General features: G+C 36.5%; 1 protein-coding gene across 7 annotated transcripts in view; it reads right to left on the bottom strand.

The window, feature by feature from the left end:
* Positions 1-27371, bottom strand: part of LOC139122144 (high affinity cAMP-specific and IBMX-insensitive 3',5'-cyclic phosphodiesterase 8B-like) — a 455871-nt gene that overhangs the window by 79614 nt on the left and 348886 nt on the right. For 6 of the 7 annotated variants that reach the window (XM_070687564.1, XM_070687562.1, XM_070687561.1 and 3 more), the window contains one exon: positions 4730-4860. In XM_070687564.1, the coding sequence (XP_070543665.1) occupies positions 4730-4860 (131 nt within the window). Of the gene's footprint in view, positions 1-3285; positions 3845-4729; positions 4861-27371 lie in introns of all 7 variants that reach the window. The other variant, XR_011549410.1, reaches the window with a different exon arrangement.

Raw genomic sequence — 27371 nt, 5'->3', positions numbered from 1 at the left:
TGTATACCAAATATCAAAGCTATCAGATTAGTAATTTTTCAATAAAAAAAGTTTTGACCAAAAATTTGGAAAATTGCCCAAAAATTACACATATTAAAATTTTAATTAAATTTGTATAAACTTGACTGAGGTCATCCTGAGGAACATTTATACCAACTTTCAAAGCAATAAGATGAGTGGTTTCAGAGAAAAACATTTTTTGACTAAAAACTGAAAAAATTACCCTAAAAATAGAAACATGCAAATTTCATCCCAAATTTTTAACACCTACTTTAGAATGCCTAAAGGAACCTGCACACAAAGTTTCAACCCAATCTGACCAACGATTACAGAGTTTTAGCAATTTGCAGGGTTTTTCCTTTTTTCCCCTCATTTGCATATTTTTGGCACTGACATGTTCATTTGAACAAATTCACATCTCCACCCCTAGGTGCACCTGTACACCAAATACTAAGACAGTAGGTGCTGCGGTTTAGCTGTTTTTGACGTGGACGGACATACATACATACATACATACATACATACATACAGACATGGAAATGGCATGCAAATGAACTGATTCAGCTTATACGATTACCTCACATTGGTATACCAAATATGAGCTAAAAATCATGTGTAATGTCTGTGTAGCCTTTGCAATGAAAAAGAAAATGTATCTCATCTTCTACTTGTTTGTTTTGGCAAATTGGGCATGCTCTGTCTATAACATCAAGGTTTCTATATCTACCTGTTTCTATGTGTAATATGTGTGCACTAATGCGTAACTTGCACAAGGCTAATCTGTGATCTGTTTTTTTTATAAAATGAAGGTAGCTTTCGAGAGAGAAATCTTTTTTCAACTCTCTGTATGTGCGAAGTTTATTTTTATGGTGCCCTTGTCTGGTATCATCATGAATCAATTCAAATGCACATTTTTCAAATAGCTGTTTAACTTTTACTTTGAAATTAGTTTTAAACTGTTTGTCATTTTCTATTTTTACATTCATGGCATCATCAATATTTACGAACAGCAATGATTGTTTAATGCCTGACACCCAATTATCTGTATGTGCATTGTCCAGTTGACAGCCCAGATCATATGCCTCACAAGTCAGTGTTGTATCTGCTTTCTTACTTATTTTTAACCAATATTTGACCATTTGTGTTATGCTTGAAACAATTAGAGGATATCTACCCAGTTCCATTAAACATGCAATGTTGGATGCTTTGTTATTCACTTTAAGTATGTGCTTGCAGAATTTAATGTGCAACTTTTCAATTGTGTTTGTTAAGTTTGTGAATATGGTTTTTGCATTTGTGCCTATGTCTGTAGTCCATACTTCTGTACAATATAGCAGAATAGGTTTTATCATGGCGTCAAACATCTGTAAATGGACTTTAATTGAAATATTTGATTCTGCAAAGAGTAACTGTCTCAATTCAAAACATGCCTTCATAGTCTGTTTTTTCAAATCAATTTGTGCTCTATTTAGTTTTCATGTAATATTTAACTTTATGGCAAGGTAAGTATATGTTGACACATTTTCCAACTCATTACCATGTATGGTAAATTTAAATTCATTTGAAAATTTTCCCCGATTTGTTGAAAACCACGATTTTTGATTTGAGAACGTTTATGCCTAAATGCCATTTTTCACAATAATGCCCTATTGAATTTATAGCATTCTGTAGCCCCGCAGGTGTCTCAGATAGTAAAAGTAAGTCATCGGCATAAAGTAGACATGATAAAGTACTCTGTAATAAAGTTGGTGGGTCATTGGTGACACAATTAAGCGAATCTTTTATGTCATTAATGTATAGGTTAAAAAGCAGTGGGCTTAAAACATCACCTTGCCTTATTCCTCTCTCCATGGGAAACTGTTCAGTGAGTCCCTCTTTCACCCTAATGCAACCCTTCGAATTTAAATAAATTGACTTTATGATGTTATAAAATTTCCCTGTGATACCATACTTTATTAATTTGTGTAAAAGCCCCACATGCCAAATTGAATCAAAGGCTTTCTGAAAGTCTATGAAACAGCCAAAAATATATTTCCCCTTACTCAGATACTTTGTAAGTAATTGTTTTAAAACAAATATATGATCACATGTACTAAACTCTGGCATAAAGCCAATTTGTTCCCTAATTATAAGGTTTTCATTTTCAATATGAGTAATTAGTCTTTGTTTTAGAACTGAAGTAAAAAGTTTACTAATTGTACTTAGCAATGCTATCCCTCTGTAATTTCTCGGGTCATTTTTGTCTCCTTTTTTATATATTGGTACAATAATGCCTGTATTCCATGCATCAGGAAAGTGACCGCTAGCTAAGATTATGTTGAAAAGACTTTTGATTTGTTTAATTAATACATGTCCATTTTATGTATAGTCAAGTTGAAGACTGGTACATTCATGGTAATACCATGTATCAATCAATGACTTAGTATTTTTGTTGACGTGCACTTATGCGTCTCATTCTCAATCATGTCATTATCGTTGGCGTTGAAAAATTGTCTACACAAGTGATTTTACAACTTCTATGTGCATATCATCTGAACTGAACTTATTATTGTTAAAGAAGAGAAAAATGTTGAAACTTATGGTACAATACAAAAAATTTGCTGTCACATGTGTACATCTTTGGTTTTCAGCATCTCTGGCTTTTCTGGTAAAGAGTCAGATCAAATCCACATCTCAGGACACTTGTATACCAAAGTAAGTATACCAGAAGTAAACTTTAGAAAAACAAATGGGTATTATTTTAATAGGTAAATACCTGAAATTTAGTATTTTATTTGTTTACAAAGTTCAGATCATATGAACAACTATGTAAACAAAATAAGGTACATTGTAGGTATAAGACCTAAATTATACCTTTTTTTCTTAGTAATTTATTTTGGTAATGTATACTTTTGGTATACCTATTTTGGGACGCCTTTGTCCAAATCTGGACTACTTCAGGTATACCTACATGGTACCTATTTGCTGTACCTGAGGTATAACTTTGGTTTAAAAGAGAGCCTACCTCAGGTAGTCCAGATTTGGACACTTAATATGCCAAAAATAGGTATACCTTAGATATACCTATTTATGGCACAAGTTTCCAAATCTGGACTGCCCAAGGTAGCACTTTTTTAAACCAAAGGTATACCTCAGGTATACCATATATGTACCTACTTGGTCTGAAAAAGTGTACCTTAGTTAGTTTTTATTGTACCAAAACTTGGTAAGGGAATGTCCCCGGTGAGCAATGTGGCATTTATGTCGAATTCCATAGGTGTTCACGAGGTGAACTCATGCATTTACTCTCAGGAAGCCTTAGAATGCCAGTGTGAAGCTTGTCCATATCATGAGCTTGTCATTGCTGCACATGTCATTGTGCTGGTGTAGGCATTCCTTGAGGCAACGGAGCAGGTCAATGGTGATTGGTAGTCGCGGCCGGTGCACTTCTCCGGTGCACTTCTCTAATACTTCACCTGATCCCCTGCAGTGTCCTTTGCAGAAGAGTGTGTGTCATTACATCATCGACATACTCATGTTCAACATGTTGATGCATCGACCCGGCTATGTACACCTTAATTATTCTGTATGCTAGTCCTCGGTTTGCCAGGTTTGTTACAAAGAGTATGGCCGTCCTAGCTGTGATGGGTAAGGCCACTATAGTCTGTGCAATAAGCAGAAGTCCATGTAACAAGTTTGTCCTACATGGTATGTGCGTCGCGTGTTCTCTGTGACACTGTTATGGATGTAGGCTGTTGCCAGCTCTGTCAGTCGTTGTGTAGCAGGCGGGATGGACGCAGGCGCGTTGGTACAGGCGTATAGGGCCGGCGTCTGCTTCAGACACCAATGTTCTGAAAATTTCCATCTGTGAACGAGAACGTGCATAAGCAATGAGTTGTCAATTCCACTGACATTGGCAATCATCATAGCATGGAAATTTCCTGTGGCTGCCTCGTAAAAGATGCTTCTCACTAGTTTCATCATGTCTGGGCATCTCGCCGTGCCTTTTTTCCAGATGTGCACAACAGCTTGATTGTCACAATGTAACAGCACGCGGCGGCCGTGCCAGCGCTGCCCCCCAATTTGAACAGGTGACGAGTATTGGGTACATCTCCTTCCATTTGATTGACGCAAGGAGAGAGCCGGGTCAGGCGACCAGTGGCCTTTGTAGTAGCCACCAGATCCTACCGTACCTGAGGCATCCATATAGAGGTCGAGGTCGTGAGAGAGAGTCCACTTTGTTTTGAGAAATGAGGCCATGCCGTTTAATATTGGTAGGAAGTCACACTAGAGTAGACACTGGGTTCAGTTTAGACAGATTGCACTGTACAAAGGATGACCTTTGGTAATGCATAACTGAATGAGGGGGTGAGGAGCATAATATTTGCGGTCTGCTTGATGGGGATTATGTTTCCCAATACAACTCATTATTATCGACATATTGTGGTTTGAATAATATTCAAGGAAATGTGTGAACTCAATTCACTGTACTTTGAACATGGTGCGAGTACCACATGGTGACCATGCTTTTCAACTATGTTGTGCAGGTACAATACTTCTGACTTGCTGATGCAACTTGAAGTTATTATAGATTTTAGTGAAAAGACAAAACAACAAGTATGTTGGGAGAAAGCAGGTCCCACTTGTGCCACTGTTATCTATCCTTCTTGACACTCAATTTTAGATAGAATCAAATTTGATTGAATCTAGATAAGTGAAGTCTTGAATAGTACAATGTCAGGCAACTTACACATCATTGTAGAGTACAGCCAAGTCACTTCCTGCATTACACAGAAATGAGTTAGTTCTTCCCGGATGATCAACATCATGTACCACTGCAGCAATAATGGCAGCTATCTCATCTGATATCTCTAAACATGCCTGTATATCAGAAATTAAAATCAATGTTATACGGTAGTATGTTCAGATATGAGCTTGACATATTTTTATGCTTGGCTTTCAAACATCTCAAAAGATCACAGACCCATCCACTAAAACCCGAATCCACCAATTTACTTGGCAATATTTGATAGACCTCAACAGAAAATGGCAAATTTAAAGTAAAGCGATTTCTGCAATTTCAACTCTTTTGATGAATGTCTACATCCAAACTCTCATCAAAAGTAAGATTGTGTTTTTATGGGTAAATTTTTAATTCGGTAACAAGAAAACATTACAACCTGAACTATGATTGGGCCTAGTTTATTGGTATTTTATGTGGGAACGAGGCTGGGTGTGGGCATCGAGGCTCACCATGTGCTGCATTCATGTAGCTGCGGTCATTGATAGACCCACACCTTCCCACCAGTGTGCTTGATATGTAAGAATTTTTGTTTTCTTCTAGTTTCCTTCCATTCCTCCCCGCCCCTTTGGGTGGAGGTTGTGTTGTCAATAAAGATTGACCTGTTACCCCCGACACTGTACGTTCGTTATGTATGGTAACCAATTGCATCGAAATAGTTCAATCATGCTTGGTCGTGACGTTTAAAAATCTTATACTTTTACAGTAGTGAAAATTAATCGCTATTTTTAGTTTGATATTGCAGTGAAGAGATTGGATTGCAGTTGATCAAGACATTCAAAAATCTGACTGTTAATTTTCATTTAGGTGGGGAAATCCAAATGGTTGTTTCAAGTTTGATACTATGGAAGTCATTCATACTACATATTGTGTTCCAAAACCTGACTATTAATTTTTTTTTGTAAACCAGCGAAATTTGAGTGCTTGTTTTCAGTTTGACTATAACGAAGTTATTGAATGGTATTTATTAAATTTTCAAACTCCAACAGTTAGAGTCCTACTTCTAATGGCAGGGAAACATGGCAAATGTACATCTTGTGATCATCATTCTCATGACAATGGCTCTATTGTTCCAGCAAGAATGAAGATGAATTCCCGAGAGTTTCATATGAAGTAAGGATTATTTATGAACGATAAAATGATCCAGGAGATATTATCATTCGGCAGAGTCTTATAATCAAATACGTATGCTATCATAAACAAAAGAAGACCATTATTAAACCATAATATTATATAAAACTGCCACAGGAAACTGCCACAGGTTTACAACACAGCATCAACAATCTAAAAAATTATTGTGAAAAATGGGGATTAGCCATAAACTATAACAAAACAAAAATAATGATATTTAACAAATCTGGCCATAAAATACATAAATACAATTTTTTCTATGATGATAAAGAATTGGAAATTGTTCAAAAATATAAATACTTAGGATTAACATTAACAAATAATGGTAAATTTAACTTAGCAATAAATGACCTCAGTTACAGAGCTCTTAAAGCAAAATTTAAGATCAGACAACTATTAAGATCAGAAAATATTCTTCCCGTACGAATATTTTTAAAACTCTTTGAAGCAGTTATTCAGCCAATTATACTTTATTGTGCAGAAATATGGGGTCCACAGGTGATAAACTTAGAAGCTTTAAACTTAAACTCCAGTGTTGAAAAATCACAAACAAAACTTTTGAAGTCAGTCCAGCAGGTCCATTGCAAAACAACTAACATTGCTGTCTTGTTGGAAGTGGGTTGTTTACCATTGCAAGCTAAAATCGCACTTTCTATGTTAAAATATTGGGGGAAAATTATTTCAAGTCCTGAAACTAGTTTAATAAAAGAAACATACCAAAATGAAAGGGAGTCAGAAACTACTCAGAACTGGGTGTCTACAGTACATAAATTATTGTCAAGCTTTGGCTTTGAAAAAATTTGGAAAAATCAACATGTAGACAAAACAGATTTAAAAAACATAGGTTTCAAAATAGAAGAACATTTTAGACACAAAATACATAATGTATTATTTAATGATAATAAACAGGGCAATATGAAAAATAAATTAAGGACATACCGCTTATTCAAAACACACCAACATTATGAAACTTACTTAGATACTGTGAGATCCACGCACAAGGGCTTCTCTAACACAATTTAGACTAAGTGCACATCAACTTAACATAGAAACAGGTAGACATCGTAAAATGGGAGCAGAAAAATGTCTCTGCCCATGTTGCAAGAGTAACAAAATAGAAGATGAAATACACTTTTTACTCTTATGCCCATTATATAACAAAGAAAGAATACAAATCCTCCGTTTAAAAGACAAGAAACAAAGTTTAACTTAAACATTTATTGAAATAATGACAAACAATAACACAGCTGTTTCTTTGGCAAAATTTATTTATTGTTGTTTTGAAAAGAGAAAATTTTATATTATTTCTAAGTGAATTTGGAAGTTTTTCTCTTTCATTCTGACTTGTTCAACTTGAAGTTGAATATCTTTATTGTATGTGCTAATATGCCAGAGCAGCATACAGTTCAATAAAGATCAATTCTATTCTATTCTATTCTATAGGGCTCAGCCCTTGGTGTTGCGCCAGGGGTTAAGATTGGCAATGTTATTTGTATTGATTCATGATAAAATATAGTTACTTGATTTATATGTTTGTATGACAACTATGCCGAATTTCCCTCTGATGAAAGCAGTTCACGTACGTACACGACGTCAAACCCTGCAGCAATGCAGCATGCAGGTATAGATTTTCTGTAAATGCGTAAAAAATGTGGGACAAAAATTGGCAATTTTTAACATGGTAACAGCCTATTGTGTTAAACAAGGGGCATTATGCCATATCATTATCATTGCAATGGTAACCTCACTGCCCACCTTCCACTTGCATTAGCTGAAACTTGCCGTTCCGTCTAAAACTGGCAATTTTTTATTCTAGTTATTGACACAGGGGGCGCTTTTCGAAAATTCAATCCCAGCATTCTTAGCGTATGCCCCCCCCCCCCCCCCCCCCCCCCCCCCGGTTCATATGCACGACATTTTCTCCCTTTCATACTTTTTATGCGTGATATTAACGATCTTTTGTACCAACGACAAGGTAGATAATAACACTTACTGGCTAATAAAAGAGAGATATTTTATAAATGGCATGTTATAAAATAATAATTTGCACGTTTCATATTTGTTTTTTACGAGCACTCAAAAAAACATGGCAGTGCCCATGAAAGTAGGGTACACTTCTGGTTACTTGAATAGTATATTATGAATCTGCGCATGCGTAGTCAGTAAGCCGCTGGTGTGAGTAATATATGATGCATCTTCAAACCAAATATCAAGTCTGTAAGTATAAGTTCTCAACATTTCTGAGTGGATGTCCAGACATTCTCACATACAGTGATACACACACATGCACACACATATATACATATATACAGACTGACACAAGACAGATACCCCGGTACATTCTATAGACTTATAATGGTCTATACTAGCTAAAAAATGGTAATAACACACTACCATTTTTTTTGGCTTCTTATGCAGTTTTGAGGTCTGCAGTCAAAGAAATTATTCCCCATTGAGGAGTTGATTATCAAATTTGCATACCAATGCACAATGCTAAATAAATACACATATAACGGAAACTATTACAAATTCTATGACATGATTTTATTGATACACCCACCCATAGTCCCTCTATCCACTGGTCTGCAAACACCTATTGTAAAAGGTGTCAATCACATAGACCACACAGCCAAACCGCAACACGAGCAGGAGTCATGTGATACCAGTACATTGCTAATTGGGTTTGACCTCTGTGTCAAGACCTCTGTGTCGTGTATGCTTTTCTTGAATTTCACTGTTTTTGGCACTATAAAGTGTTCTCTGCATCTATCTATGACACCAAGATAGAAATAACCATATCCTGAAACTGCTGTGTGTTTTTTGTGATCCTTCTCCCATCGTAAATGATGATAGTGAGTAATAATTTCTGGGGCTGATCACTTAGAGTGTGTTGACAATTAAAGCACAGGCAATGGCTGGAATCACACCGGAAAATTTGTCCTCCCTTTCTCTTGCAATGCTACTGGTCAGTGCCCCAAATATAATAGTCTTATGTTTTCTTTGTTATATTCTGTGGAATCATAATCTGTTAACTCAAGAGAATAGGAAAGTCGACTGCAGAAGTGCATGTAGATTTTAGTCCCATATTTTCCCATAGAGGATCAATATGGCTATAGCCCTCGACATAAAGGCTCAGGCACAGTAAATGCCTTAACATAGCATAAATGTGGAAATATATCACTTAAAACACTATATGTCGACCCAATAACAGGTTTGGTGATGATCTACTCCGCTGTCGATGTTCATATTTGGCTGATTTGGCCTGTCTTACTTGATTTCCGGCAACAGTCATGACACTTGCAAACAGTGCATTGCCATTTTTTCTGAATCGTGATCATAATGCGATCTTCATGTGTAATCCCTTTCAAGCTTATCTAGAGGGGCAACATTACATCAATGAAAAAGTAAATTCTTGAGAGATGAAAAGACGAGTTTAAGGTAGATTTAAAAGTACCGGTTACGTGAAGGCCACATGCATTTCCCATCATTAACCGTTACGTAACCTTTTTGTAACTGTAACATAAACGGCGACACGTACATGTTTATATGCCCTGAAACCGGCAGTTTGCACTCGCAGGATTTGTGGCTTATTGGCGATGTATACGTTGAATAGCCGACACTTATCAGACCACTTATTGGCCATGTATATGTTGAATAGCCAACACGTATCAGACCACGGTCCCACCACAAAAAAATCTAGGGTGTATCTGCATACTTCTGCCTGGAGTAGGGGAAAATCCCCTGCTTTTTCAAACGAGTTACCTGGCTCATTAAAGCATGGTGGGATCTGCTTCCCGGTCAAACATAAGGAAAAAGGGGTATTTCAGTTTCAGAGAAGTGAAAAGACGAGTCAAACGAAAAATTCTGAAATTCAAAACTTTAAAAGTCAAACCTGTTTGAAACAAGCGACCTAGCGGCCGATATAGCTCCGCTGTGTTTATGTACAGAATAACTATTTTTGACACATGTTGATGAAGAAGGTGGAAATCTTTGATAACTCAATGCAGTGGCCAGAAAAAAGTGGCTAAAATAAGCTGCAAAAATACAAAATTGAAGATTTCATCATACTTTGAATATATCACATCCGATCATCCCTAAGAACATGTCAACCAAAGCTATCTGATGAGTAGTTTTTTGAGAATAAAATATTCTGACCAAAAATGGCAACAATTGCCCCCAAAAATAAAAATTGCAGATTTCATCATAATTTCAAAATATCACACTTAGTTCATATATAGAAACCTGTATACCAAATTTCAAAGCTGTTAGACCAGTACTTTTTGAGAAATGCATTTTTTGACCAAAAATGGGAAAAATTGCCCCAAAAATTCAAAATTGCAGATGTCATCATTATTTCTATAAATATCATTTAGTTCATCTATGGAAACCTGTATACCAAATTTCAAAGCTATCAGATAAGTAGTTTTGGAAATACACATTTTTTGACCAAAAATGGCAAAAATTGCCCAAAAAATACAAAATTACAGATCTCATCAGAAATTCAATATATATTACTAAGCTTATCTGAAGAAAGCTGTATACCAAATTTCAAAGCTATCAGACCAGTACTTTTTGAGAAACACATTTTTTGACCAAAAATGGCAAAATTGCCCCAAAATTACAAAATTGCAGATTTCATCATTATTTCAATAAATATCATTTAGTTCATCTGTAGAAACCTCTATACCAAATGTCAAAGCTATCAGATGAGTAGTTTTGGAAATACACATTTTTTTGACCAAAACTGGCAAAAATTGCCCCAAAATACAAAATTACAGATTTCATCAGAAATTCAATATATATTACTTATTTCATCTATAGAAACCTGTATACCAAATTTCAAATCTATCAGACCAGTACTTTTTGAGAAATATATCTTTTGACCAAAAATGGCAAAAATTGCCTTAAAAATGCAAATTTGCATATTTCTGCACAATTTGAACAAATCTGAAATAGATCATCCCTAGGGACATATGTACCAAATATAAAAGCTATCTGACCAGTAGTTTTGAAGAAGAAGATTTTTAAAGATTTTTTACCAAAAATGACAAAAATTGCCTTAAAAATACAAATATGCAAATTTCACCACCATTTGAACAAATCTGATTTAAGTCACCCTAAGCAAACTGCATATCAAATTTCAAAGCAATCGGACAAGCGGTTTCAGAGAAGAAGATTTTTTTACCAAAAACACCAAAAAATGCCCCAAAAATACAAATATGCAAATTTCACCATGATTTGAACAAACTGAAGTGAGGTCACCCAAAGTGAACTGCATATAAAATTTAAAAGCAATTGGACTTGTGGTTTCAGAGGAGAAGGCAATTGTTGACGGACGACGACGGACGACGGACGATGACGACGGACGACGGACGACGGACGACGACGGATAATCAACCTATTTGATAAGCTCCGCGTCGCTGACAGCGGAGCTAAAAATGAAACCGATTGCCACTTCATTCCGGCTGCATGTAACGTTGACTTTTCATTAGAACAACGGAACACCGAACGATATGGATTATTTCTAGTTTCAAACGTAGATAGTTTGAGAGACAAGTTGGGGATCCTACGCGGGGTCTCGAACCCCGACATTCGGACCGGCTGATCTGAGCTCTCCTTATGAAGCTACTTGGTAATTAGTGGTTACACTTGCAAATCTTTGACTTCTATTCTCTTTGACGACCATGAAGCTTCAAGCGCACGTCTGTATTACATGCCTATAGTGAATGCAAATCAATGCATTTATTTGAATAGGAACATCCGGGATGTTAGCGGGCCTGTGAACGATGTACTGACCGTTTCCATGGTTACCTGGGCCAGTGAAGCCTTTCGATGTTTTCGACGTCAAAGTAGACGCTTAACGCTAGATGTAAAATATCCATGCGTGCACTGCTATTTGGACTTTCGTTAAAATCTGTTTGATGCTGGTCAATAATGGTAAAATTGTTTGAAAATGCCCTGCATGTAACTAAATGTTATATAGCATTAACTGTGAAGAGGCATGTAATAAAAATATTATTGCCTGAATACATGGGTTTAGGTGCCCTCGCAGCAGGAGACAATTTGCCCTCCTGGCGTCGGGCAAATTGTCACCTGCTCTCGGGCACCTAAACCCATGTATTCAGGCAATAATATATAATGACGTCATTCTTTGACTTGTCGGTTTAGCCATGGAGACAATTGATTTTTACCTGAAGGATATTTTGTAATTCTGTTCAACAGTATAGTTCTCAGCACCTTTATTTTTCACTAGAATAGTTGTCCGATGTTAGACATGTTTGCGATCATGAATGAGATCGGTCATGAAAATGAAGTGGGACTACCTCCATGGTCATGGTCACAGGTCCATGGAGTTGCCTTATGGTATACATTAGAGGGAAGGCAACTCTACAGACCTGTGGTCATGGTGACTGCTAATAGCACCTGCACCTTACTCATCTATTTCATCACTGCGAACACATTCAACCACAGGTATAGGTTGGAACATTCCCAGACTAAACCACAGGCGACCCATTAAGTATTACTGAGTTTTTCACAGTTTCTCTATCATTTTCTCTTCCTTCTTCATGCTCTGAATGATCGGAGTAAATAAAATAAATGGTTATATACCTAACCTAGCCTCTGTGACTCTTTATTTATTTTACACTCCATTACAAGGACGTATATCTCTCATACACACATGCTGTAATTAATTAGTCAACACAACTAATTATGCTAATCCGTGGACTCATCAGAGGTTAGTCAACATCGGAAAGATAGTGATGTTAATGAAAAAGGGGCCATTCCTATCGATGACGACCACATTGTTTATTTTTGTTTGTATTTTTTGTACTAAGAAAGCCGTATTTTTTGAGATATAGCGCCATGTTGCTTAGTTTCTAGCTTCATGCTCAACGGAGCATGGATGTATAAAAGAGACGTACATTGCACAAGGACCATTTATGTCCCACATGCCTGTTATGGAAGTTGTATGTTGTATGTCGCGCTCTAGAGTCGACATGAGAAGTCTAGAGTGAGTTGAATAAAGCATTTCGAGTTCGTGTTAATGTACTGATCGTCATCTGCTCTGATTTTTTGTCCCTTGCCTGTAAAGAACACATAACATGGTGTCAGAAGTCGGTGTCTTTTGGCTGAAGTAGTGTGAATCTCAGTTGAAAGCCTGGATTACAACACGAATGCTGGAAGTAGACTTCTCAGACGAAAACCGGGCAAGTGAGTTGGCTGTTTGCTGACGGGTGACGTCACATGCGTTCTAGAACTTTCATATGAGCACTTCGAAAGCAGACTACTGCAGTTTTGTTTGAAGTAGCCTGCCTTCAAACGATGCACAGAATTTTCGCAAGCGGCAGAGAATACTAGCAAAGCATGGTAAGAAGCCCTAGGAAACTCAAAGAGCAGTAAGTACACAAAAACACATCTTTCAAGTACAGCCAGCTTGAACCAGACTGACAAATATGGCTGCTAGTAACTTGATCACGTGTATGATACCAGTACCGGACCCGATGAACTGCAACGGAAATGTGTCGGGCAACTGGCAGACATTTCGAGAGTCGTTTGAAGACTATGAAAAAGCTACAGAACTCGATAAAAAAGATAGTACTATTCAAGTTGCCACTTTGAAAAGCCTTATGGGAAATGAATGCAAAAAAGTGCTGAAAAGACTGCAACTTTCTGAGGCTGAGATGACAACCACGAAGGCTATACTGGATAAGCTACAAGCCCATTTTATGCCAAAACGCAATATTCTGTATGAGAGATACATGTTTCACAGTACAGAGCAACAAGCCAATGAAACAATAGACCAGTTTGTGATCAGATTTCGCCAATTGGCAGACCCTTGCAAGTTTGGTACACTAGAAGATGAAATGATTTGAGATAGACTGGTATTGGGCTGTAAAGATTTGGCAGCTAGAGCACGATTGTTCAGAGAAACTGAATGTAATCTGCAAAAGCTATCGAGTCACTCAGAATAAGTGAAGTTTCACAGCAGCAGTTGAAACAAATGGGTCATGAGAGTACACTTAATCCAGTCAAAGAAACCTATGCAGAGAGGTAATGCAGTGCCGCCCCAAGATAAGCAGAAACAGAAACAAACACAGTCCAAGCCTGTCAAGTGCAGATACTGTGGCACTACCCATGATTGGGATAAAGTCAAATGTCCAGCATATGGCAAGACGTGTCGGAGATGTGGAAAGAAAAATCACTTTCAGTCCGTCTGCAGACAGAAGCAGCAAACACAGCAGCATCTACACAAGGTAGAAGAGACAGAGAGTGATGATTCGCATCTTCACTGTAGAGACTGTTGGTAAAGTACAAAACAACAGGAAGACACGTACAGTTCTTCATACCGCTCACATTCTGTGATACAAGTGGAAACACAGTAATCAAATGTCAGCTAGATACAGGTGCCTCATTGTTGTGATATCAGACAATGTGGCGACCCAGTGATGAAGTTGACCAAAGCCAAATTGAAGCTCTATGATGATAGCCTGATCAACGCTGTAGGGGAATGCGATCTTACATGTCTGTATAGAGTCAAGCAATATAAGCTCAACTTCAAGGTGGTAAATGGAAACCAGAGACCACTACTGTCAGGTGAAACTTGCACCAAAATGGGACTGATTACTGTCAACTTGGTGAATCAGAGTCAGGTTACATCATCAGCAATGAACCGTACAGATGAAGATCGTCTCATATCAGAGTATAGAGATGTCTTCACAGGCTTAGGATGTTTACCAGGTGAATACCACATAGATGTAGATCCAAGTGTGAAGCCAGTGCAGCATACAACTAGACGTGTACCTGTCCAATTGAAATCTAAACTGAAAGCAAAAATAGAAGAAATGGAAAGAAAAGGCATTGTAAAGAAAGTTACAGAGTCCACAGAATGGATAAGTAGCTTAGTAGCAGTCATTAGACCAAACAAGCTCAGATTGTGTCTGGATCCAAGAGATTTAAACCGAGCTGTCCGTCGTCCTAAATATCAGATGCCAACATTGGATGAAATGTTGCCGAAGTTGGCAAATGCCAAGTTATTTTCAGTTCTTGATGCCAAAGATGGGTTCCATCAGGTCAAGCTCGATCAACCAAGTTCATACTTGACAACCTTCTGGACACCATTTGGCAGATACAGGTATTTGAGAATGCCGTTTGGTATTTCTTCAGCCCCAGAAGAATTCCAACGTCGTCTTCACGAAGCTCTGGATGATCTACCAGGAGTTCATGTCATTGCAGATGACATACTTGTGTGTGGATATGGAGATACTGTTCAGTAGTTATACACACAAAACCATGACAGCAATTTAAAAGGTCTATTAGAACGGGCAAGACAAGTACATTTGAAGCTCAACAAGAAAAAGCTGAGGCTTTCGCTCACAGAAGTTCCATTTATGGGCCAGTTGATCACTAGCAAGGGATTGCGACCAGATCCACAGAAAGTGCAGGTTATTCAGGAAATGCCAAGACCTGATAACAAGCAAGCAGTACAACGCTTACTTGGTTGTGTGAATTATCTGTCTAGATTTTTACCCAGATTGGCAGAGGTCAGTGAGCCGCTACGTCGACTGATAGAAAACACGGCACAGTTTGTATGGGAGTCTCAGCAAGAGGAATCCTTTGCAAAGATAAACAGCTGATTACACAAGCACCAGTTCTCAAGTACTACAAAATGTCACAATACAGTGTGATACATCAGAGAAAGGGTTGGGTGCAACTTTACTGCAAAACGGACAACCAGTAGCCTTTGCATCGAAGTCACTGTCACATGCAGAGCAAAACTATGCTCAGATTGAGAAAGAGTGTTTGGCGGTAGTGTTTGCCTGTGAGAGATACAATCAGTATCTTCATGGTAAGGAGTTGATTACAGTGGATACCGACCACAAGCCACTGGTACCGATATTTGTGAAGCCAATACACAGAGCTCCCAAAAGGTTGCAGAGAATGCTGTTGCGCGTCTGCAAAAGTACAACCTTAAGGTACAATACAAGCCTGGAAGCCAGATGTTCATCGCTGACATGCTCAGCAGAGCATTTCTACAAACGAGAGAAACCACTATGATCCCAGAATACCAGATCTTCAAGTTCGAAGAAGAAGACAAGTTGTTTGAAGAGATTGAGTACATCAATCAAGCTGATTACCTACGTGTCAGTGATACAAGTCAGGCACAAATCCAAAGATTGACACAAGTGGACCTGCACTTCAAACTCTGATAACTACAGTTTTATCAGGATGGCCAAATAGTCCGGCAGCCAAATCCACTTTTTGTCCCGAACCTTGTGTTAGGGTCTTAAGTTTTTTTTAAACCGGATTTTGCTAGTCAAGATAACCAAAGTGAAAAAAATAGTTACTGGATCTCTGTCAGTATTGAGCAATTTTAGATAATTAGCATAAACAAAATGGCCGCCAAATTATCACAAATTACCATTGGAAGCAGTAGAAGTAGGCTTTATATTGTTAAAGTCTGCTAGTAAAAGCACATTTCTATTAGTGCTTCAACTAAAAAAAGGTTAGTAATTATAGATGAATACATTTAAATACTAATTTGCATAAATTAACACAACATTATCACAAATTACCATTTGAAGCAGTAGAAGTAGGCTTTATATTGTTAAAATCTGCTAGTAAAAGCACATTTCTATTAGTCCTTCAACTAAAAAAAGGTCAGTAATCATAGATGAATAAATTTAAATACTCATTTTTAAATACTCATTTGCATAAATTAACACATAAACCAAATTTTATAGGAAAGCTTGAACTGTACCAAAGTAGATTATAAACAATGCTACAATGAATGCTAAATGAATTGGTGCGGAAAAGGGGAAGGCAGCTCCACACACCATACTACTTTTGCGGATATTCAGTGTTTTCCTATGTTACTCGTAATATGTTTTATATTTTCGTCTTCTATAATTTTGGACACAGTGTTGGGACACTATGGCGAAGCAAAAAGTTTACAACGAGGTAAAAGTAGGCTCCGTGTTTCATACAGCTCTCTCAACATTATACACGTGCCCGAACACAAATATAACCGGTCTAATAACTGGCAAACGAAAATACCACAACAGTCTTACAAGGAATACAATCTCTAATAGAAAGAGACCAAATACAACAAGCAAAGAAGCTCCTCGGACGTTTCGAAGAAGAAGTCAAATAACAACTTACACATAAACTCAAAATATAAGTTGTTACGTACAAAAAACTACTTCCCCAAACCAAACCAAAGGGCTCTTTTTCAGGGCCACCAAATTTTTCAGCCAAAGAACTACCATTGAAATACGATGGCCAGGCCGCTATCATATTCAAAATACACACAGAGAAAATTTAACAGATTGAGGAAATCTTCTCTGATAATGGAAGCAAAAGAAAAGAATTAATTAAAGAAACAAACAAAAAATAAGACGCAAACAGGCGTACCAAATACAAATCCCTAAGAACACTAAATGTATTAAAATATCTCTCGGAATATAAACAGCACGATTTGAACTAATTGGGATAATTGGATTTTCATATTTGCGAATTTCTGAAAAGTGTACATGTTCGGTCCCATATAGCTGAATGTTGTAGTATCGCAAATTACTCATTAAAACAAGTGTGTAATATAACAGAAAAACAGATTAGATTACATTTGAAGATTCAATCGACATTACGTCACCATCCAATTATCCCAAATTAGTTCCAATTGTGATAACTCCTGAAATAACATTGAATAGAAGCTTAAAATTTATTCCTGGAAAATTCCGAAATTCATTTCAATACAACCAAATCTAACCTAACATAGACAGAAAAAATGCCATTAAAACACTATCAAATTGAACCATAACATTACCATAAAACCATTCGATAAAGACAGGGGAAATGGAATAGAAATATCAAATTAAACAGATTACATTGAAGAAAGTCACAGACTTTTAAGCCAAAAGAGATTACGATACAAAAGCGCATGTAAATGACAGCGACAACACAACCAGAAAACTACACGGACATGTACTAAAATAAACAAATAGACAAATGATACATTCAAATATCATGATCCCTTGAATACACATAATATGCACACCAACGCAGTATCCACTCCAAAAATTCAAAAAAGTCACCAGCATCAGCAAAATTCATTTGTCGTCATGGTCCAAATTATTTATGGCTGCTCTAGCCCAACACACAAAATATCGGAATACATAAGATAGACTATTTCTTAAAACTGATTGTACAAAACCAGCCAATGTATATTAAAGACGCATCGGACTTTACCAACAAACTAAGCAAGATAACAATACAACACAATGCATTACTAGTCACTCTGGATGTAATCTCGATGTACACAAATACTCCACAAACTGAAGCAAGCTGTCACAAACGCACTTGATTCAGTTTCAACTATCAATTACAGCTGTAAAATATAAAGAAAAGATCGAAGCGTTCCACTAAAGAATGACTAACAATATTTCTGCAACATAACACGGTTGAATTTAACAGAAACGTCTATAAACAGATTTGTGGCTGTAGCCTGGGTTCACCAGTTTCGCCGGAAATCGCTGATACAACATTCTACAACCTTGAAACTGAGGACATTAAACTACACAAAAGCAGACTTTCCTTTTACAAACGATTCAGAGATGATGTTTTCATGATCTATACGGGAACAGAAACTGAGCTGAATGTGAATTTATGGCTAACATCAATAAGTTACACTGAACTTTCAAATTTACAATAGAGTATTCTCCTCAAAGTGTCATTAATGATTTACAAAGTCAACGATACAATAAAGGGAGAATTCTCGACACAAAAACTCACACCAAAATAACTGACCATTTCAATATCTAGCCAGAAACTCGTGCGACCCAAAAAGGTATTTTTACTGGTTTAATTAAGGTAAATTGCTGAGATATGCCCGTGTTACAACATATAATAATAACCAAGACTTTGACAAGAAAGTTGAATTTTCAACAAAAAACAAAAACAAAACAAAAACAAGGTTATAAGACCACGTAAATCGCATAATTAGAAAAAGGAAGTTGGACACACAAAGTGCGAATCGTACCTCAAACTAGGGAAAATCAATAATAACAAAACTAATATACATACGCAACCAAATACAGTCCACAAATTAGAACAATCGATATAATAGCACTAACGATGAAATGGAAAATAATTAAAAGCGATGAACGTCTTCAGCTTTTGTTCCATGAAAAAAACCAATAATAGCATACAAGAGAAACAAAACTTAAAAGATGAATTACTTGTAGTAAGAGCCAAAATCAGCGCAAAGGATCAACGAAAAAGAGAAAAAAACCCGAATGAACACATAAGTAAAGAACAAGAGAGTTCAACAACATCCAAAGGAAAACAGGCCATACACAGACAATACAAAAATACAATCTCACACTGGATGGGATTCAGATCCAAATATATCAGTAATAGTTTCGTTACTAAATGAACAAATGTAATTCTGGAGGTCATACACGAACAAAATAAGGATAACAATATTAAGAGACTGAAGAAGAACTCACATTTCAGAGTTTCGAAATACACGTTAAAATGGATCACAAATGATTTTTGACACCACAGACCGAACGACGAATCGTCATAGTACATCAAAAAAATAATTAACCCCCCCCCCCCCAAATACACATATTAAGAGTAACATACGAAAAAATTGAACATCCTCAAATATAGTATGGTGTGTTGAGCCGCCTTCCCCTTTTTACCTTTAGAGAACCCGAGTAACTTTGGAAATATCTTCTATAAATTATTGTACTCCAAACCCATAGTCTTTTTCTGATACACAAAGTGTGACTAATCATGGATTCAATGTGATGTCAGCAGATTCCATATCAACCTCGAAAGTAGTGTAAATCACAACGTTTTCTTCTGAAATGTACATCAAATGCATTGATAGTCGAGCTAGGAAAAAGTTCGCACCTTACTTAATCATTGTTTCGGTTAGAAAATCACAACTCAGGTTGGTTTTAGCCAAGGCATAACGATTACTAACTTACTTAGAAACATAACAGAGTCTCTTGGGAGAGTGAAACACAATTACCAGAACACTGTCCGCATCAGTTTATATCTTTTTACCAGTAAACAGACAAGTACTCGACAATGGGCGAAGGCTAAACTAGTCGGTTGCTTATATGTCTGATTATCAACATTAAATTTGCAACAGAAAAAGAAGTTTATGTACGTGCAACTATTAAAACTGATGTAAAAGCTACTGTGTTAAAATAACTGTACAAAGTACAGTAAATGATAATAATGTAGAGTTACGCTTAACAACGAATTGTTTACAGCTGGCCGCCATCTTGAAGTTATGCAAATTAGCATGTCATTCAAATAATATATGCCAACATTTATGTTCCAGTTTGCCGTTAGCAACTGCTTGGTGATTAAACGAGAAAAACAAAGTTACAGTATGTATAAAGCAATTTGAGTCTTCTTTCTCATACAAAGTGCAATAAGCTGGCGGCCATTTTGATTATGCTAATTTTCTCAAATTGCTTAATGCTGACATAAGGCCAGTAGTTATACTTCTTTTGTGGTGGTCTTGGCAAACGAAATCAACCAAGAAAAAAACTTAAGACCACAAAGCAAGGTTTATCCCACTGGCAGCTGGCTGCCGGACATGTTTACAGCTAGCCGCCATCTTGAAATTATGCAAATTAGCATGTCATTCAAATAATATATGCAAATATTTATGTTCCAGTTTTCCGTCAGCAACTGCTTGGTGATTAAACAAGAAAAACAAAGTTACAACATGTATAAAGCCATTTGAGTCTTCTTTCTCATACAAAGTGCAATAAGCTGGCGGCCATTTTGATTATGCTAATTTTCTCAAATTGCTCAATGCTGACAGAGGGCCAGTAATTAAATTCTTTTTTTGGTGGTCTTGACAAACGAATCCACCAAGAAAAAAACTTAAGACCACAAAGCAAGGTTTACCCCACTGGCTGCCGGACTAAAACACCAGAGAGGAAGTTCCTGTGTGCATCCGAGACTATTGGTCATACAGAGAGGAAGTCACAGTGCAGAATGGAATTCTGTACAAAGGAAATCGTGTCACAGTCCCCAAACCAATGAGACCACAGATGTTGACTAGACTTCACTCAAGTCATATGGGAGCAGATTCATGTGTACGCCAAGCGCGAGATGTGCTATATTGGCCAGGAATGTCAGCTGAAATAAAAGACAAAGTCAGCCAGTGTAATACATGCAATGAGTATCTTAGCAGGCAACAGAAAGAGCCATTGATGTCACATGAGATTCCAACCAGACCATGGAAATTGGTAGGCCAAGATCTCTTCACATACAGAAATGTGGATTATCTCATCACTGTTGACTACTATAGTGATTATTGGGAACTTGATAGACTTGACAAGGACACTACATCAGAAACCATAATCGAATGTACCAAGTCTCATTTTGCTCGACATGGCATTCCAGAGAAAGTAATGTCAGACAATGGTCCCCAATTTATATCGGAGGAATATGCTATGTTTGCGAGAGATTGGGAATTTGACCATACCACCAGTTCTCCGTATCATAGTCAAAGCAACGGAAAAGTAGAGTCATCAGTGAAGATAGCTAAATAGCTGATCAAGAAAGCTAAACGAGATCAGAAAGACCTATATCTATCTATTCTTGATTGGAGAAACACTCCAAATAGTACAGATGGCAGAAGTCCCACACAGAAATTGATGTCGCGCAGAACACGCACATTACTACCAACACCAGAAGTGTTACTACAACCAAGAGCAATCACAGGTGTTACAGATAGTATCAAGCTGAGGAAGCAGAAGTCTAAGATGCAGTATGACAAGTCTGCAAAACCCCTGCCAGAATTGGATATTGGGCAGTCAGTCAGACTACAACCTACCAATCTCAAAGATCCCTGGAAGAAAGGATCCTGTGTAGGCAAAGGTCCTATTTGGTGGAAACAGAAGATGGAAGACTGTACAGACGTAATAGGAAGTTCTTACGTGATGTAAGCGAACCAACGGCTGAGTATTGTGCTACAGATACAGGTATGCCATACCCAGACTGTAAACCATATCAACCAATCACTACTCAAGCAGAGCCTGTTAGTGTGAATACCAAGCCAGCTGAGTCTGTCACAGTCAACGCAGAGAAAGATGTTCCAAGGAAACAGATGATTACTCCCTCAAAACAGACTAACTCTGTTCCAGTCAGATCTACCAGAACCAGAAAGAACATTAAGCCGGCAGCAAAATATGAAGATTTTGTGATGGCCTAGTGCACTCATTTTATACACAGTTTTAGTTGTTTGCATCTATTTGAAGTCAGTTTACCTCAACTATTTGCATTACCATGATTCGTTGTTGTTGTTCATAATTTGTTCATTCTTGACATTTGAATTCTGACTTTGAGAACACAGACTCTTTAAGGCTTAAACAATCAAGCAACTGACATTTTCATAGAAAAACTCATTTAGTTCTAAGAAAAAAAAGGGAGATGTTATGGAAGTTGTATGTTGTATGTCGCCCTCTAGAGTCGACATGAGAAGTCTAGAGTGAGTTGAATAAAGCATGTCGAGTTCATGTTAATGTACTGATCGTCGTCTGCTCTGATTTCCTGTCCCTTGCCGTAAAGAACCCATAACAATGCCCATATTTCCCAAATATGACCATTTGTCTGCCGACTTTCTCAGACCATAATCATATAGACAACGAAAGGCTCTCCCGCAGTCGTTCTTTCTCAGACGGAGCGATAACAACAGGCGAAGTAGAAGCATCGATTCCGGTGCGAGAGTGTTATTCTGATCACTGTTTGTCCTCATGTCTCTTGTCTATCATTCAGTCTGCCTAGATGGAAGGATTGATGGATGACGTGCTAGTCCCTCTTTCCCCTTAACATCCCTGTTTTAGTACGTTTTCATTTCTTATGCAAGTACCTTTTGAAGGACTGTGTGATTATTATAGTAAGAATTCCTCATGGATATTTTCGTATCCTGTGCCGGAGTGCCGAGCACACCTCTGCTGATCAACCCCCTCACTCTCCCGTCTTTGTATGCATATCCTGCTTCTCGATGGTGATAACACGTTGAAGTAGCGTGGCTCCGGCAGGGATATATCTTTTTGCTCCGGCAGGGATATATCTTTTTGCTCGTGGGTGACAGCTTGCGCTTTGTTCCATTGGTGATGCAGTGGCAACTCTCATGTTTGTCTCAAACATGGTAGTTTTATGCAGCTACTATATGTTCTACCATCAACATTAGCAGTCCGATGTGACAAGGACCATTATATCGGTAATCTCTTGTCACGTGTTTGATCCTCATGTCAATGTTCCACAATCAATCGATATTTTCAGAAAATACTCCTACTACAATTTCAAACATTCGGTCTATAGCAATACCTTGAATGACCAAACATTAGAACGAAAAATTAAATAACATTTACCTGATTAATACACATTACAATGGAAGATTTGGTTGCACAAGTTACCATGCATGTTGTACATATAATAAAAGTAAGATCACTGTAGATTGGTTTGCGAAAACAGAACTCAGCATCTCAAGATCATCCTGTGTATAGATTTCTACTATCGGCATTCAGTTTATGTAAGGAAAGGCCGAAATGGGGGTTTAAAAGCCAAATTGGAAAGTATTTAAGTGCCCAAAAACGATTTGCCTCGAAACAACTAATTATACTTTGGCCGAAAAATTTCAGGGTTTGTTTACATGATATCGCTTACAAAGCTACAGCTTAGTGTCAATTGATAGTGAGTTCAAATACCACCACGGAATACATTAATATATTGTTAACACACAGTATGACCAGATGTGAACATTTTGGAGTTGTATCTTTAAACAAGTCATCGTTGATGACACAGTCCCCACTTGTTATGATGGGTACTTTGATTACAAGTCCTCAGAGAGGATAGAGTCCTCTTCATTAATTAGGTCTGTAGTAAAAATACTGCAATACAGATGGCGCTCTGATGGCCAAGAGTGAGTTCCATGGTAATGAAAACATAAAACTAATGTAGGCCACCATCCTAAAGGTCATTAAATGAGTCACCTTGGAATTAATCGACCGGATGTTGCAAAACATTTTTGCATACTATCCTAACACTAACAGATTATCACCGGTACCATATTTACAATACTATGAGATCAGCATCTGTATCAAGTTTCATCAAATTTGACATTGTATTTGTGGATATATCACACCAATTAGGAAAGTTCATTACATATGCAACAACAAATTAATCAAAATGACACTGATAAATGTCTTTTTCACTGTTAAAGCAATTGAGCTTAACATCTGTACAAAGTTTCATGAAATTTGATGCAGTATTTCTTGACATATCAGTCTAATTACAAAACTTCAATAATTGACATGATACTGCTACATGACGTGAAACAAACTGACGAGCGTATATATGTATGAAATAGGTCAATGTCCATGTACCAACTTTGAATGATACTGGTGGAAATTTGTCTGAGTTATGGCTCTGTACATGAAAAAATCGTAATAAGATTGCCGCCACGCAGCGATATTTGATCTTACTGTTTAAAACATAGGGCCAAAGTCCCTGAAGCTACTATAGACATGGATACAAAATTAAGTATTTCCTGACTGTATGAAATTATCTCACTAAGGTCATCCTAGGGACCTGTAAACCAAATATTAAAGCTGTCTGACCAGTGGTTTTGAAAAAATAAGCGACTCAACAGTTGACAGAGCTCTGCTGTGTTATGTAGAGAACAACCTTTTGTGACACATGTATTGATGAAGAAGGTGGATATCTTTGATAGCTCATTTCAGGATGGCCTGACCAAAATGGACAAAAAAATTCCGTCAAAATACAGATTTGCATATTTCATCACAATTTTAACAAATCTAAGTTGGGTTATCCCTGGGGACCTGTATACCAAATAACAAAGCTGTCTGACCAGTGGTTATGAAGAAGAAGATTTTTTACCAAAAACGCCTTTTTGGTGCTAATTTGCATATTTTCGACAATATCAATAATTAATAAAAAGTTTTTCAAAATCATATATTTTATCCACACAACAAATATCAAATCAGTAAGTACTGCAGTTCTCAAGATATTTGAGTGGATGGACGCCTCACAAACGGACATACATACATACATACATACATACATACATACATACATACATACTGACAGTGCATGCTGGACAGATACCCATCCTAATAGTTTCTATAAACTATATTAGTCTATAGTAGCTAATAAATGAGAGTTAATTACATTCTAATTAAAGTAAACAAGACTTGCTTAAATCAAGATTTTCATCATAAAAAAACAGCATATCTGTCAGGTTATAAAAAATCTTAAGCTGGTTATCTTTTTATCAGTATTTTCATCCTGTTAACCAAACACATTTTAACTTTCAAATTAACATTGTAAGTAAGTTCTGTTGAATAAGTTGAGACTGTACATACTCAGAGAAAGCACACTGAAGAGACAAACATTTGAAACTTAAGAAGTTCAAGGTTATCAAAAACATCATGTAACACTTTCATTGCACTGTTTACACAGATTGCATAATTGCTATAAATAGCACATGAGGAATCTTACAGCCCAGCTTTACCATAAAAACCCTATCACTTTGACCAGTCTTTTAATTGGCCACTCTATTTTTTTCCTCAAAAAGTAATTTTATTTTATCCTATACCAAGTCAACCATATATGGAAATTGGAACTTTCTCTATCTCTATTTTGTTGACCACCCTATCATGACAAACTATTTTGAGCAATTTCTTTTAGATAACATACAGAATATGTCAAAGTTGGGATTCAGGAAAGTTGCCTTTACATGTTTTAATCCTCCAAGATGGTAAGCATTTCACTATGAACTGTCAAAAAAAGTTGAACTTTCTGATAATTCTACACTAAAATTATTTTGGCTTTGATGATTTCCTAATCAATTCAATTATTTAAAATCATATTAATTATTTTTTCTGGGTGAATTGATAGGGTTTATACATTACAAGAATTACATACAATGTAAGTCAAATTTTGATCAAAAATGACAAAAAAAATTCCTTAAAAATACAGATTTGCATATTTCATCACACTTTGAACAAATCTAAATTGGGTTGTCCTTAGGGACCTGTATACTAAAAAACAAAGTTGTCTGACCAGCGGTTACGAAGAAGAAGATTTTTTACAAAAAAAACGCCTTTTTTGGCATTAATTTGCCTATTTTCAACAATATCAAAAAATTAAAAAAAACAGTTCCTCAAAATCATATTTTTCATCTACACAACAAATATCAAATCAGTAAGTACTGCAGTTCTCAAGATATTTGAGTGGACGGACGCCTCACAAACGGACATACATACTACATACATACATACTAGGCGAGCGGCGAATCCACAAAAAGGGCCTTATTTTAGGAGTTTAATGTACCCACCTTACATACGGCCACATCATACGTCATTTGAAAGCTTATTATCTCTACTTTAAGAAAATTGACGATGTGGAGCTGCCAAGTAGTGCCATAACCTCCTAATTTGCATAATTAACAAGGGTACCCAATTTGCATAAATGCGATATAATATTTGAAATTTATTGTTAACTTCTCTAACGATACGTTTAAACTATTGAGTGATATATCAAATGTAAGGTCTTTCCATGTAGAATACAAAATGGATATTCAAAGAGATATTGAAATTGATTATACTGAAATATTTTCATGTTTATATGGAAAACAATATTTTCCCCTTTTGAATAACAATATTTTAAAAATTTTAACACATACAGCAACAACACACAGCCACACCATACGTCATTTGAAAGCTTATTATCTCTACTTCACGAAAATTGACAATTTGGAGCTACCAAATTGGGCCATAACTCCCTAATTTGCATAAGAAACACGCATACCCAATTTGCATAAATGCAATATAGTATTATAAATTTATAGTTAACTTTTCTAAACATACGTTTAAACTATCGAGTGATATATCAAATGAAAGGTAGTTACATGTAGAATACAAAATGAATATTCAAAGAGATATTGAAATGGATTTCACTGAAATATTTTCATATTTATATGGAAAAAATATTTTCCCCTTTAGAATAACAATATTTTAAAAATGTTAACACATAGAGTCCTATCATACAGCCACATCATACGTAATTTGAAAGCTTATTATATCTACTTGAAGAAAATTGACAATGTGGATCTATCAAGTAAGGCTGTGCCCCTTTATGTCCATAAATTACACTGGTAAGCAATTTGCAGAAATGAGATATGAAATTAGAAAATTCACTGTTAACTATTCTAAACACACTTTTACACTATCGAGTGATATATGGTCTGTGGTGATGGTATTTGCATGTAAAACACAAAATTGATACCAAAAGTGATATTTAAATTAATTTACGGAAATATTTTCATATTTCTGTCGAAATAAATATTTCCTCTTTTTAATAATGGTATTTAAAAAAATTAATTTAAGTATCAATGCAACAA

Source organism: Ptychodera flava, chromosome 21 (assembly GCF_041260155.1).
Source record: "Ptychodera flava strain L36383 chromosome 21, AS_Pfla_20210202, whole genome shotgun sequence".
Classification (NCBI taxonomy): Eukaryota; Metazoa; Hemichordata; class Enteropneusta; family Ptychoderidae; genus Ptychodera; species Ptychodera flava.
This window is presented reverse-complemented; position numbering and strand designations above follow the sequence as displayed.